Genomic DNA, 14,136 nt, shown 5'->3' on the forward strand with positions numbered 1-14,136 from the left:
AATGAACAGGCGTCACTGTTCTCTCAGCTGTATGCAGAGCTGGGGTGTTTTGGAGAGGGTGGTGGGGAGGGGGGGGGGTGGGGGTTGTATTACATCGTGGGAGGAGAGTGGAGCTCTCTGTTGGAGCTCGAGCATGTTTACATTTCTTTTTTGTTTTTGTAATTCAATCACATTGTAATATCTTTGCTGTGCTGCACAGCTTGTAAGATGCCTCTTATGAGACTGCTGCTCAACATGATGATGCTCAACCACAGTGAGAATGCTGTCTGCCTACAACTCACTGCACTCACTCATATAATATATACATTTGATTTAATTGGTAATTAAACAGTTTTAAGACTATGATAACTGACAACTTTCTTTTTCTTGTTTCGTTTGACTTGAAACCCAAAGATACTCAGTTTAACATGACATATAAACCAAAGAAAAGTAGCACATCCTTACACTGGAGAAGAGTAAGGTAAGGGTAAGCTTTATTGATCCCTTTAAGCAGAGATTCAAAATTGACACAACAGTATTCTTGTAATAAGCGATAATGATTGATTTTCTATCAATCAGCTGCTGCTTGCAATCAATATTACAGGCAATAGAATTTACAGTGTTTCACTGATGTGGAACCAGAACTGGTCATCAGAGTCAAACCTATACGTCACAATAGGCAAAGTCATACTTAAAAATGTATAGATTCATATACATGTCATCAAAATCCAAGTAAAATACATGAAAAGGGTTAAATACAACAGCCCTGTTATTAAAAATCCTATGAAAATGGTGAAGTTAATACAAACAGAGCTATTGAATTAGTTCCTCTTGTGCAGTTTTTCCTTTGCTGACAAAAAAAAGCAATGAAAAAAATCTCCAGTTTTAGATATAGAACAATTTTTTATCGAATGAACAGTTGGCAAGTGGCAGCTAATCTCTGTGACTAAGTCAACACCTTCTGTAGCTCTACATGATATAAGCCTTCAGTTATTTGCAAGTGGTGTGATTATATTGTGGGACCTGTTGTGTTTGTATTAATAGCAGTAGTTTCATCACAGCTCTGCACAGTAAAGGAAGGCACCAGAGAGGCATCCATGTGTAAAATAAAGGGAAGAAGAGGAAAGGTGCAGTAAAAATGGAACTCTACCCTCATGTTACCCTAATCTCCACACAGCTAGCAGCAGAGTTTGGCCCCTGCTCTGTGCTGTTATCGTGGGTCAGTGCGGTTGCCTCCTGATGTAGAGGATGCAGTTTGAAATACAAATGAGCAAGATGCGCCACACCATGGACAATGTGTGCAACACCAAAAAAAAAAAAAAAAAAAGATGGAGAAAACAGGATCTACATCTCAAGCAAACCACAGAAATCCAATTCTTTCCATTCCACTCTGCTCAGCTCATTATTTTTTGCTGGCCCCTTTTTTTTCTTCCTGAAAATCCTCAAATGTCACGGAAATGCCCCCCCCCCTCCCTGCACCCCCTTCCTCCCTGTCTGTACCAATTCCAGGCCAAGTGCTGCTGACATTTTATGGATTCCTTTCAGTGTTATCAGTGATTAATGGTGACCTTTCTTCTTGGTGGTAAAGCATTTGATCTTTCCTAACCTGAAGAAACAAGGCTATCAGCGTCCTGGGGTGCCTTTTTTTTCTGATATGGAGCACATACAGCTGATTCGATGGGCTTGTGCCGAGGCCCTTTTTGTGGAGGTGTTATTTAGCTATGCAGATTGCACAATGCAGAAAGCACACTTGACAATGAGAGAGCTTAATGGATTACTGTACAAATAGAGTGAGTGACTAGCGCCTTTCAGACCCCCGCGGGTATTTTAATGCCTTTTTTCAGGGGCGTATGTGAAAAGAACATGGCAGAAGCCTGTGGTTCACTTGTGAGGACTCCCTCGCTGGGTGCTATTGTTAAAGCAGGGTGATGGACTTTCTCAGTGGGCTGTGAGACCAGTGTGTTGCTAGCTAAAAGGGTAAATGGCCAAGAGAGCTCTGTTACTCAGCAGGAAGTTGGGTTGTGTGGCACCATTTACTGTCAGAGCCAACGTAATTGCATCAAATGTTCAGATACACCAATGTGACTCTGTGAGTCAGCCAATAAGCATGAAGTAGAACAGACTTTTATTTGTTAAGTACAATATACAATAGGCTATGTATGTATAATTTGGTTTCAGTAAAAGACTCAGATAGCTTCCTTTGTTTGAATTAGACCAAAGTCTTTTTGAACTTAATACCCCCAACAAGGGCTGGGAAGCGGTACTTTTTAAGGTATCAACCAAAATAAATCGATACCAAGTAGTACTGAAACCTCTCCCGTCAAACCATACCTGCAATCCATCCTTTTTGCACTCACAGCTAGAAAATATGACTATTTTTATGAACTTCAACGCCAGTGTTTTTCTATTTAATGTGACATGTGATTGGTCCACTGCCACAGCAGCTACAACCCATCTGTGGTGGTGAAGTCATGGTGAATTTGGGTTAGCGAGCTTAGCAGTTCAGCCGTACCATTTTAAGGGTACTGGTATCGTAATTTTTTAACGGTACCAAGCGCTAGTGTTTTCAGAAACGTCTTCGTCAGTAAAGGCCACAGTCAGGTGTGTCGGATAACTGAGTTTGTTTGATTTGTATAAAAGTCTTTTAGCCGAGTGGTTTGAGCGCATGTCATATACCCACAACGTCCTTGGTACGAATCTGGCAAGGGACGTTTGTTGCATGTCATACCCATTTATCTCTCTCCTCTGGTTTCCTGTTGACCTCTCTGCCACCAAATGTCCAATAAAGGCAAAAAAAAGCCCCCCCCAAAAAAATAAGACGTACTCAAGATGTAAAAATCTAATAAAAGAACACAAGCTTTCGAATGTGTTGAATTTAATTAAACTTAACCTAATAGCCATGAGCAAAATGTCATAATCAATTGTGAAAAGAGGGATTGGACACTAATTGTCTGTTTCAGTTTCTTGATCAATTCCTTGCCTCAAAGAAATTATCATCTGTCTCTCATTGATGTATTCTTTGTAAAAATGATGTGCATTCAGATACATCCACATCATTACTTCTTCCATCATGTTCTTGATCTTAGCCTGGACTTTACATTGGCTGCAGGATTGATTTAACCATTAGTGTCATGCAGAGCGGCGATCATTTCCATGTCTCTAAGTCTCTGTTTCTCTGCGTCTGGCTCCTCATTAGCTGCTTCGGCCTTCATGCAGCAGCAGGAAGTTGGAGATGGGAGGTTCAGTGTTCTAGGAAGGAATGATTAAGATGTACGAGGCACACAGCTACCGTCCTCACACCAACAAGTTAATACACATGTTTGGCTGATTAATGATTGGTTGATAAGAAAAGCAAACCATCAGAGTCTACTTTCCCAAAACCACTGAAGACAAACGTTTTGTAGAATCTTCCAAGTTTAAAACCCTTCTTCTGTTATTCATCTGCTAAACCAACATTAGAAAAAGGCTCTCTTCTTTAGTGGCTGGCCGACTGTGTGTTTGTGTGTGTGTGTGTGTGTGTGTATGAGAGAGAGATTCAGAGGCTTGATAAAATAGAGATTGAGGACTTTATAAGTCCATTACACTCCAGCATTGCATCTTGTTCCGTCTTCCAGATGATATCAGCTAAATGTTTCCCGGAGTTGAAATAAAAGTTGTGAAAACCGCTCTGCCTGTTCTGTTCATGGCTTTCTGGCTAAAATGAATGCTGATGCTCCACTGCTATCTGTCATAGAAAGAAATACAGCCGGCCTGTGTCGATGTCTATGAATCACTCTCTTTAAATTCAACGTCCTGAGGCCTCAGACAGACATGGGAGGCAGACCTCCATCAGTCATTTAGTGATGAAGAATGGAGCGCTATTCTGCAAAAGCCCAAATCCTCTGGTGAGATTAGGACTAGATAAGTCCAATTCAGAATTCTAAATAGGGTTTATTGGACGCCTGCAAAACTGCATAGGGTGGGGCTGAGAGAGAAGCCAGCATGCTGGAGACGTTATTCATTTGTTATGGTCCTGTTCAGAGGCTCAGAGGTTGTGGACAGCAATTAATGAGAATATTAACCTCGTCATGGGTCAGGACATTCCATTTCTACATAGCCTAGACAAGGTGGATCCACACAGTCATCATGCTGGTCCGAAAGCTCCCTATTAGGAAATGAAAATCACTGGATCTTCATCTATCCAGCTTGTGGTTGATTAAGTATAGTGGCAACCTATGAAAAATTAATTTACAGTAAGGTAAACTGGTTAGATCTGTGGACCATTTGTCTTAATTTGCCAGTTATGTTTCATATTCTCTTTTGCAGTGGACTAAGGACACCAGTGAACACAGTATACGAAATAAATCGATACCAAGTAGTATTGAAATGTCTCCCGTCAAACAATACCTACAATCGATCCTTTTTGCATCCATAACTAGAAAATATGATTATTTGTATGGACTTGCTCACACCCAATCGATTCAAGCATTCTTTGACTCTGCCACAGCAGCTACAACCCGTCTGTGGTGCTGAAGTCGTAGTGAATTCGTATTAGCGCGCTTAGAAGTTCAGCAGTCAAGATTCTACCTAAACGCTCTACACTACACACCTGTTACACCAGATAAAAGCAAACGCACAACATGTGGAATGGTTATTGAATGAAGTACTCCACTGGTATTGGTATCACTTTAAGGGCACTTGCATTGGTACTGGTATTGTAATATTTTAAACAATACTCTAAGTAAGCCCTAAGTAAGAGACAAACCACCAAGGAATCAAGAATTGAATGGAATGCTTTTTCTTTCACAGTTGGAATGTCTTGTTCTAACTTTATTTATTGTTTTCTGTCATTTATTGTGTTGTGATGCTATAGAAACAAGGAAAAAAACTTCCTGAGAAGTGTGTTTGTTAATTTGAAGCGAGCTCATGATTCATCTGAGCTAATCTAGTCATCCCGTTGAGATCCTTGCTCTGTGAAAATGGGAGCCATTATTCCACAGAGCAGCGCTGCCGCATTCAGCCAAATGAAGCCAGTAAGAGAAATGCTGAGACAGAAGCAGAGAAATTAATAGCGTTCCGATGATTGTGGCATATTTATTTAAAACTTTTAATTACCTTTTATGAAGATGAATCGGGGGTGATTGGCCATTATCATCTGTGGAGGCATGAGAAAATGATTATTTAATGGAGATTGAATTTATGATATTCTGCACTCATCAGCATCAGATCTGTTGACACAACAATAACTCTATCACCAGTTGCCATATGTGCAGTATGAATGCATTAAAAAAAATACATATGCAATTTGAATGGATTCCCATGAAATGTACAAGAGGCATTCAAGGTCCCCAGACAATAGATTGAATCACTTTGCTGACTTTTCCTCTAGCCACCACCAGCAGGTCAGATATTCAACTTTTCCTGTGACATATCAGTCTTTTTACAGCTACATTACTCAACATTTAACCAGGAGGTCTTATCTTTGTTGTGTCTTTATCAGTCCTGTGGGCATCCTGGATACCTCACGGTCGATTTTATTTATATCTTCAACATTTCTCAACACAAAAACACAAAAGTGTCCTCACCGAAACAATGTATGAATGTTGGCTTTAATTCTTTCACCCTTGATTCTGACGATAGCAGAAATGGCTACATTAGCCCATCCATTATCTTCAGAGAACATTACTATCGGTTATATTGGTTATAGTTAAAATTAAAAGGAAGACAAAACAATACAGTTTCTGTGTTCCCAGTCCAGAAAACATATGTTCACCAATATAAATGGTAAACCGAAGGTTAGTAGGCTCCTTCTAGCCCATGTCTTTAGGACTGATGTGTGCTGACAACACTTATTCAATAGACTAAGTCAAAGTCAAAATATTGGCACAAACTTTGGTTCAGTTATTCATGGTTCCCAGATGATAGTATTTTCAGACATGGAGTATGGGTTTGAATGTGTATGTGGTCATAGGTATGGGTGAGATGTGTTCGGGCTTGTGTGTGTGTGTGTGTGTGTAATAGTGTTATGTGTATATACATTTTATATTTTTTATGGCATGTGATTGGACTGCTCAAATGGAGTTTTTCATTGTTCATTCATTGTATACTTTCAATGTCAGTAAAGATCTATCTATTTCCTCTATCACCACCATGAAGCAGATACTTTTGGTCTTCACTGCAACATGTTGACAACCATTGGATGGATTGTTAAATTTGGTATATACATTCATGGTCCCCACAGGATGAATTGCAACAGCCTGACTTTTCATCTAGCGCCATCATCTGGTCAAATTTTCATATTTTGCTTTATAACCAAATAGCTGCAAAACCAACCAACCTCAGCTATCCTTTGTTTTTACTCATAACTAAAAAATATAGTGACTGTGGGATGATTGAGATTTGAACAGACTCATGGGTGGGCATTAAATTTTAAATGTGATGAAAACTGTGTTTGTTTACTCCTGTCTTTATGAAACAGATTTAGTTACATAATGTTATGTATCTTGCCCCAGGAGCTTATACCTGAGTGTTTGTGTAGGAAACTAACAGCTGATACATAACACCTGGTTTCTACACTTGCATTGTAACCCTGCAGTGTGTTGACTCTGACCCTTTTACTGACATTTCTAACCTCCTCTCTGTAAGTAGTTTTTTCATCTGTGCTGACCTGCCTCACATGTGATGTTAAAGTCTATGTAAGGCTGTCCCACATCCTAATCAATCTCCTTCCTGCTCTTTTGTCCTTCAGGGCCGCGGAGAGGAAGGACAGTGACGGCGCAGTGGCTTTCTGGAGGCCGAACCCCGAGGGACGCCGACTCCTCCACACAGGTCAGATAACACATCAACCTTTTCTCTGACCTAACGCTGACCCCTGCCGCATCTTCCCTTTAGCCATTCACTTGAACTGTTTATGATTAGACGGATACATCTGGCTTGTAACAATGACTTTTTCTAATAAGAGTGAAAGTCCACAATCTACTCATGGCCTGCAGTGCTTATTACATCTAACAAGATTTAAAATGCTGTACAAACAGAGCAACACACACACATTCATCCTACTGCTACAGCCTCACTAGTGGTGGGAAGACATACAGTTTGTCTTGAGCATGAAGGGAAGGCCATGGGGGCATAAAAATTGAAAAGGGTTCATCCATGCTCTGAAGGGTGTGCATAATGAAGCAAATTCCTAATTACAACATCTCTTACAACTTCTCTGGCTTAAATATTTAATAATTACAGACGACCTTAGCTGCGTGATGCTTTTTTTTTTTCACACTCACTTTTGTCACAGTCTGGTTTTATGGATAAATGAAGGGCGTCTGTCCTCTGTACTCGTATCCTGAGGGGACGCTCTGTGGTGCGGTTATTGATATGGAGGCTTTTTTTTTTACTGCCCTCGTTTTCAGCCCACAGACCGCCTCATCCTCCACAACCCACACATGCTACACACACACACACACACACACACACACACACACACACACACACACACACACACACACACACACACACACACACAGGTGGGAGGACGAGCACATTAAAGACTTTGTGCCCTTTTAAAAAAAAATGATGAAGAGAGAAGGAGTTCTTCATCAGTGTTTCTAATTCGCCGGCAGTCAAAAAGAACAGACAGTTTTAACCTTGCACAGCACATTCTGAAAAAGGTTTACAACAGGACATTAACAATAGAAGAATCAGTTTGTAAAACTGTCCTTAAAAGCTTCAGAGTCATGCAGAGTGCTGTAGGACCTTGGGAATGGTCAAGTTTTAATAGCGTTTTCTTCTATTGGAGTGTCCTAACCGGCCGTGAGCGGTATTTACTTCCTGTCATGGACAAGAAACAGCTGATGCATTGAGTTAGAATGAGGAGTTTATCTGTGATACTTGGAGAGAGGCTGGAGAAAGATCACCAAGGACCTGGAAGTTTACTGGTTAAGTCACTGTTTGCTATATTGTCATTTCCAGTAAAGAAACTCAAGTTAAAAAAATGCAAATATGAAATTATAAAACATTGTAATCAGCCATCGATTACTTGAGTGGTTACATCTCCAATCTGAGCTTCAAAGCACAGCTGATAGGTACGTGGTGACACAGACAGAGAAAAGGTTAGGTTTGATGGATTTTACAGTTGTACAGTGTTTTATTACAATGTGTTATATTCACAACTAATTAGTAATGTAATAAGTTATACAATTATAGATGACAAAGTCGTTGTAGTTAATTTTTGGACATTTTAACTAAAGTATTAAAATTTGCCCTTATAAATTGAGCGTTTACAGTATATTATGTACAAATAAAAGTAAGTTCTAAACTTTGATTTGTAAGAAACAACATTTTATTTCTTTTTAAAAAAAAAATATATTGTTTACTCCAATTGCTGGCATACTGCACAATCCAGGTCCAAAGAAGCTGATACTGATATTAAAAAATGCAGATATCTACATCGGCCAATAATCTTCTACGCACAGAATATGTACATAAACACATGTAAAAAAAACACTTGTGAAACCACTTTTATAAAATGACATCAGTGCACTGAAACTGGGAATTGTATATATTAAACTAGAGAATAAACACATCCTGATACTGAGCACACAACTACTAGATGTGATAGCCAGCAAGCAGTCGTAATGAATGTTTTCTATCAGAGCTAGAGGAAACTCAGCAGCACTGATGGCAACATTACTTAATTTGAAGTTCTTTGCATAAACACTAACATCAAACAATACTGAGAACATTCCTTTTATTTTTATATAACTGGAAATATTCACACTTGAATATTTGCTGATATATCAATCATCAATCTTTATTTGTATAGATATATACTTGCCCGGTTGGCCACTACTAGCTGGCTTAGCTAATTGCGAGCCTATATGGAACTTTTTCCACTGACTTAAACACATTAGCTGTGGAGGAGGTGGGCGGTGAATGGATTTTCTGGTCCACAGACCTCTCAGAACACGGGAAGCTTCTCAGAAGCATTTGTGGCAGATGAGTAACTGGTTGAACAGCTCACATCCAGGACTGAGGAACTTGTTAAGTCAGTGATATCTCTCATTGTTGACATGGAGTTGGCTTTGAATTGTCCAGTTAAGCATGGAAACATGGCTCAGTGCCTTCCTGTACAGATGTCCTGCTTGGCTTGACGGATGTCTTGGCAAGGGAGGAGAAGTTGGGGGTGGGTCTGGAGGGGGATAGAGAGACTGGAGCCAAAACTTGAGGCATGACACCCAGAGCAGTCATCATTCTTATTCAGGGCCTCCGTTCAACAAACAAAACAAAAACTCAAGACCTGACATTCCTTCAAAATAGAGTAATGACCAAGATAAAGAGAAATAAATACTGCAGAGTTGACCAGGTATGACCTACTTTGTCATGGCTGAGTTTAGACATATAGCCTTATGTTTAGGTTTGGGTCTTATTTTATAGTTTTGTACCATTGATATTAGTCATGAGAATATTTTTCTTACTAACATTGCTGAGACAGAGTTGCTGTGTTCCCAAAACCCATCTATAAAGTAAAATGGCAAAATGTCAAGACCCTAGTTTATAAAACAGAACAACAACATAATTACAGCACACACTCTATATAGCATCTCTAGGCTGAAGCTTCTAACTATAGCAGCACGTCAGGCGTTTGTCAGTTCATCCTCATCTTCCTGTTGGTGATTGGCTGACAGACTGGGGGCCAGCTTCCCCGACGGGCACCGTGTAATTGACGGTGATCGCTGGAGGCGTCTGACTGCCTCTTGTGCATTTTAATGGTTATGATAATGGGAAAGTGGAGCCCTGCTGAGAACCATAACCACGCAGAATGATTCAGACCCATGCATTCATCTGCATGCCAGAGTCCTCTCGCTAACCTGCATGCTAACGAGTGGATATCGATGCTCGACTAGACGGAGTCAGCATTAGAGTGAAATGAAGAGGGGAGGAATCAGTAAAGACGAGATCAACAGGATTAGAAAGCAATGAGAAAGCAAGGTTGAGCATTAAAGGTTGTTGGTGACACATTCCTCTCATTTACATGAGAATGTTGGTGACAAACTACCTAACAGATTGTTGTTGGCTTCAAATAGGGGCTGAAACTGTGTTCTCTCTTGAAATATGTTTCAATTCATAGTAAGGTGGCACTAGTTTCTTGTAGTACAAAGGATCATTCAGATTGCAGCGTTGCTATTTGGGTAGTTTAAAGGGTTTAACATAAAATAGTTTGTACTGTGTGTTGCCCATGCTAATAAACTTAAAGATGACATTGTAGTCTTATGTCTACATTCCACTGCTTCCATGATCTCAGTGTTTTTAATGCCTATTTTGTCTTGATGTAGTGAATTGTACAAATGGAGGTAAGGATGAACCCTTTTGGACATTCATGGTGTGTCACTTGGTAGTTCAGGGTCAGGGTTAGGGTTTAGATGCTGTAAGACTACTCTGACCATGAACACAGCACAAGGCAGTGTCCACATTTTTTCAATGAGACCGCTACAATGTGGTTTGGTGAACAGGGGGAAAAAAAGCAGCCGTCATCCAGCAAAAACAAAAGCTGAACCTTTGCCACAATGCAATGAAGCGTCCACCAACAATTCTTGCCTTTGGCCAGTAAAAGGATTGGATTAAGATTGTTGCTGTGATAATGTTCCAGAGTTATAAAATCCTGTCTCATAATATTATAAACAGCAGTATTTAGAAATCCTTCAGTCTCATAGATCTCTAACATGTCTGGACTAACATCTCCCACATCTTATTTCATAGTCTCACTGCTCATTTAAAGAACATCAGTACAGTTCCTAAATACCTGATGAAACAAATGATACTTGTCACGTCTGCATGACTCTGAAGGCTCAGTAAGGCTTAAATGTTGTTGTCTGCCCAAGGACACTTTGACAAATAAGGTGACAAAGGGGGATTGACACCCACCCCTACAGGTGGGGGTGTATCTTTACTAATTGCATGTTCAGGAACATCTAAAAGATGGTGACAGAGTGCTGTGGTAGCATCTGCCTTTCTTCATACTTTGTCCTTCTTTCATTCTTTCATGCAAAGCAGAAGCCGTTTCATTTATTACCATTTGTTGTTATAGTTTCTATACTCCTGTCTGATGTCCTTCAATTATTTGTCAGGGGAGTTCAAAGACTGGCTGTGGCCTCTGTCTTCCTCCTCCTCATTTTTTTTTTATCTCCCGGTCCTCTCAGAGCTCTGCAGCACCTTCCCACCTACCCCACATCTCTACTTTCTGTCTCCCTAGTGATTAGATTATCTCTCACCTCGCCAGCGCTCTGGAGATGGCAATGACATTCACCCCGGCAAGATTAGGGAGTGAACACATGGTGGTAGATGCTGTGTGTGTGTGTGTGTGTGTGTGTGTGTGTGTGTGTGTGTGTTGCCTTTATCCACAGGAGCTTTTGCATGCATATCACACAGTCACAGTGATGATATGGTTTGTCCACTGAAACTTGACAAAGTAAAAGCCATGAAAGAAATAGTTTCCTTTGAACCAATTAAAGCTAAAGTGTTCTATTAGACCATTGTTTCTCAACTGGGGGTCCATGTGGTCTGCAATTGCAAGGGGTCCATTAAATAATCAGGGTAACTGTGGGGTTTTAAAGGGATTGAAGAAGCATTTAATTTAACATTCTCAAAATATTGAATTTGAAGGTTTCAGGATTAAATGAACACAGAAATGTTGTAAATAACTGTCAGATATATATCAAATATTTTGTGTAACCTTACAATTCACTCTGTTGTGTCTTGGATGTTACAACAGTCCAGGTACTGTTTACAGAATGCCTTGTATTGACAGGAATTTACAAAGCTGCCTCAGAGTGACATTTTTTGTGCCACTTTTTCACATTTTTCACATTTTGGCCCGCCGTCTCTTCCCTTGAAGCATTTTGTAAAGGAAGATTCAAGGCACTTTGAGCTGTCAAATAAAGCTGGATAGCTTTTATAAATCTTCAGAGCAAAGGCGCATTTGAGAGACCCAAAGCCCCAGAGAAAAGTTTCTGTAGTGTCTGTACACACATTAATGCACATTTAACATCTTATTAAACACTCTGCTCTTAGTCAGCTGACCTACATGAAACATTCATTCTAGGGAAAAGGCATTTTTAAGACTAAATATTTTCCCCTGAATTTGAATCTAGAAAAGCTTTGTGAATTAAATACATTTCAAGACATACATTCATACTAGTAGTTTTAAGTGAAGCTGATGACTTTGTCAATGTATTCTTCATATGATATACTGTGTATCATCTTGTTCATTCCTGTAGACACATTTTATATCCTCATCTTCTCACTCATACATGCAGTAAGTCCCATTACATATAAGAATACATTCAGACATACAGAAATGAGTTTGGATCAGTTCAGAAATAATTATGTCCACCATGGCCTTAGCATCCTACCTCTTTAAGGACATACATAAGCATGCACTCAGTCATCATGCATGTTTTTCAATCAGATAGAACAGATTGGTACTGTGTAGTCTCACTTCCATTGAGCCTCGACCGACAAAACATCGATATTTGTCTGCCAAACTGTAATTTGGATACCAACATTTTTTTAAAAGATTGTGTTATTATTAGATATGATTTGATTAGGGAACTAAACATTTAGGGAAATATCATGATAATCCAATATTAATTGTTGTGACAAGAACTCAGGGCTTGGATATCTTAAATGCTCCTCTACCACCCAGACCTTGCACAGCCTTACTTTCTACTTCACTACAGCAAAACTAACTCCAGGTGTTGAAATGTCCAATTTGATAGAGCTGATAGACTAAAAATGTTTTTTCCACCATGGAGCGTGGGATCTGACGATTATTTCTGTCAACACATTTCAGAGGACTTTTCTGATAATGTTGTCCAGATGGCTGCTTTTCCAAATATGTGGTGATAGAAGTAGCCCATTTCTCCAGTCGCCTGCAATGACAAATGCTTGGAGACGACTGATTAGAAACTCATCCAGATCTGTTACAGCTGAGAGATGAGTTCCTTTACTCTGTATGTTCATGCCTTGACATGTCCATTCAGTCGTCACTTAAAACTTTCTTCATGACCAAATAAGTATAGATTTGATCACTTGGCAGACTCTTAAAATGACTCAACATCATGCTTTTTACCCTTTCTCATGGATATGGAATCTAGAGTTGTTGTTTTTTGACCAAAATACTTCACTATATATACTTCATGGTATTTCACTATGAGTCACCCAGTTTCCATTGGTGGTGACACTGACTAGGCAGACTGATAATGATAATGACTGACTATCCATGACATGGTCACAGCATTCTTGTGTACTAGCTCCTTCTGGGGAACCCTAAGATGTTCCCAGGCCAGATAAGAGATGTAATCCCACCAGCTTCTTCTGGTGACACCTAAAGCGAGGTGTCCAGGAGACATCCTTATAAGATGCCTGAACCTCTGTTGGATCCACCTCACTTGTTTAGTCTTAGCGTGAAAGAGTGGAGGTACTGTAGTACTCCGAGCGCTTTCTAGATGTTTTTGCTTCTCTCCCTGACCTTAAGGTTGAACAGCTACACAAAGAACCTGCAAAGGGTCCATTGTGTCTTATTTCCACCACTTGTATGTATGATTTTATTCTTTCCGTCATGAAGTTCATGACCACAGGTGATGGTTGGAAGTTGGATCGAGTGGTAAAAAAGCTTCTACTCTACGCTCGGCAAGTACAGTGCTCACAGATGTCATACCCTGCACCTGTCGACTTCTTTCAAGTGTGTCTTCACAGTAAATGTTAATGTCAATGTAAATCTGCAGCGAGCAGATTGCTGGAGGCAGCACAACCTTCTACAATAGCATTATACAATGGGTTTTTTGTCTTAGTTGGGCAGAAGGTGTATCATACTGTGAATCTGGCCGAAGACCTTTGTTGCCTGTAATGTTCCATTCCCATCTCCTATTTCTTTTCGGGCATTCAAACCAATGTCTGCAGATAACCAGTTTGAGTAATATTTAGATTTACGAGGTTGGACACAGCCATGTATAATGCTACAGGGATGTTTTTACACAGTAATTGTCTCATCCTCCATTGCAACAATTGCTCGGTTCAATGTTTTTTATGCATGACCCTGAGTTGTTTTGTTTTTTTTGTCCATTCATTGAAATCAATGAAGGGACTGAGGGTTTTCATGAGGCAGTAATGTTAGTCTGAACATAG

General features: G+C 39.9%; 2 protein-coding genes across 2 annotated transcripts in view; one reads left to right on the top strand and one right to left on the bottom strand.

Annotated features, from left to right (window-relative positions):
* LOC128384330 (uncharacterized) overlaps positions 1-14,136 on the bottom strand; it is a 185,694-nt gene that overhangs the window by 137,487 nt on the left and 34,071 nt on the right. The window lies entirely within an intron of this gene.
* adam19a (ADAM metallopeptidase domain 19a) overlaps positions 1-14,136 on the top strand; it is a 198,867-nt gene that overhangs the window by 24,052 nt on the left and 160,679 nt on the right. Inside the window, exon 2 of the mRNA XM_053343856.1 lies at positions 6,707-6,786. Within this exon, the coding sequence (XP_053199831.1) occupies positions 6,707-6,786 (80 nt within the window). The remainder of the gene's footprint in view (positions 1-6,706; positions 6,787-14,136) is intronic.

This window comes from Scomber japonicus, chromosome 22, assembly GCF_027409825.1.
Source record: "Scomber japonicus isolate fScoJap1 chromosome 22, fScoJap1.pri, whole genome shotgun sequence".
NCBI lineage: Eukaryota > Metazoa > Chordata > Actinopteri > Scombriformes > Scombridae > Scomber > Scomber japonicus.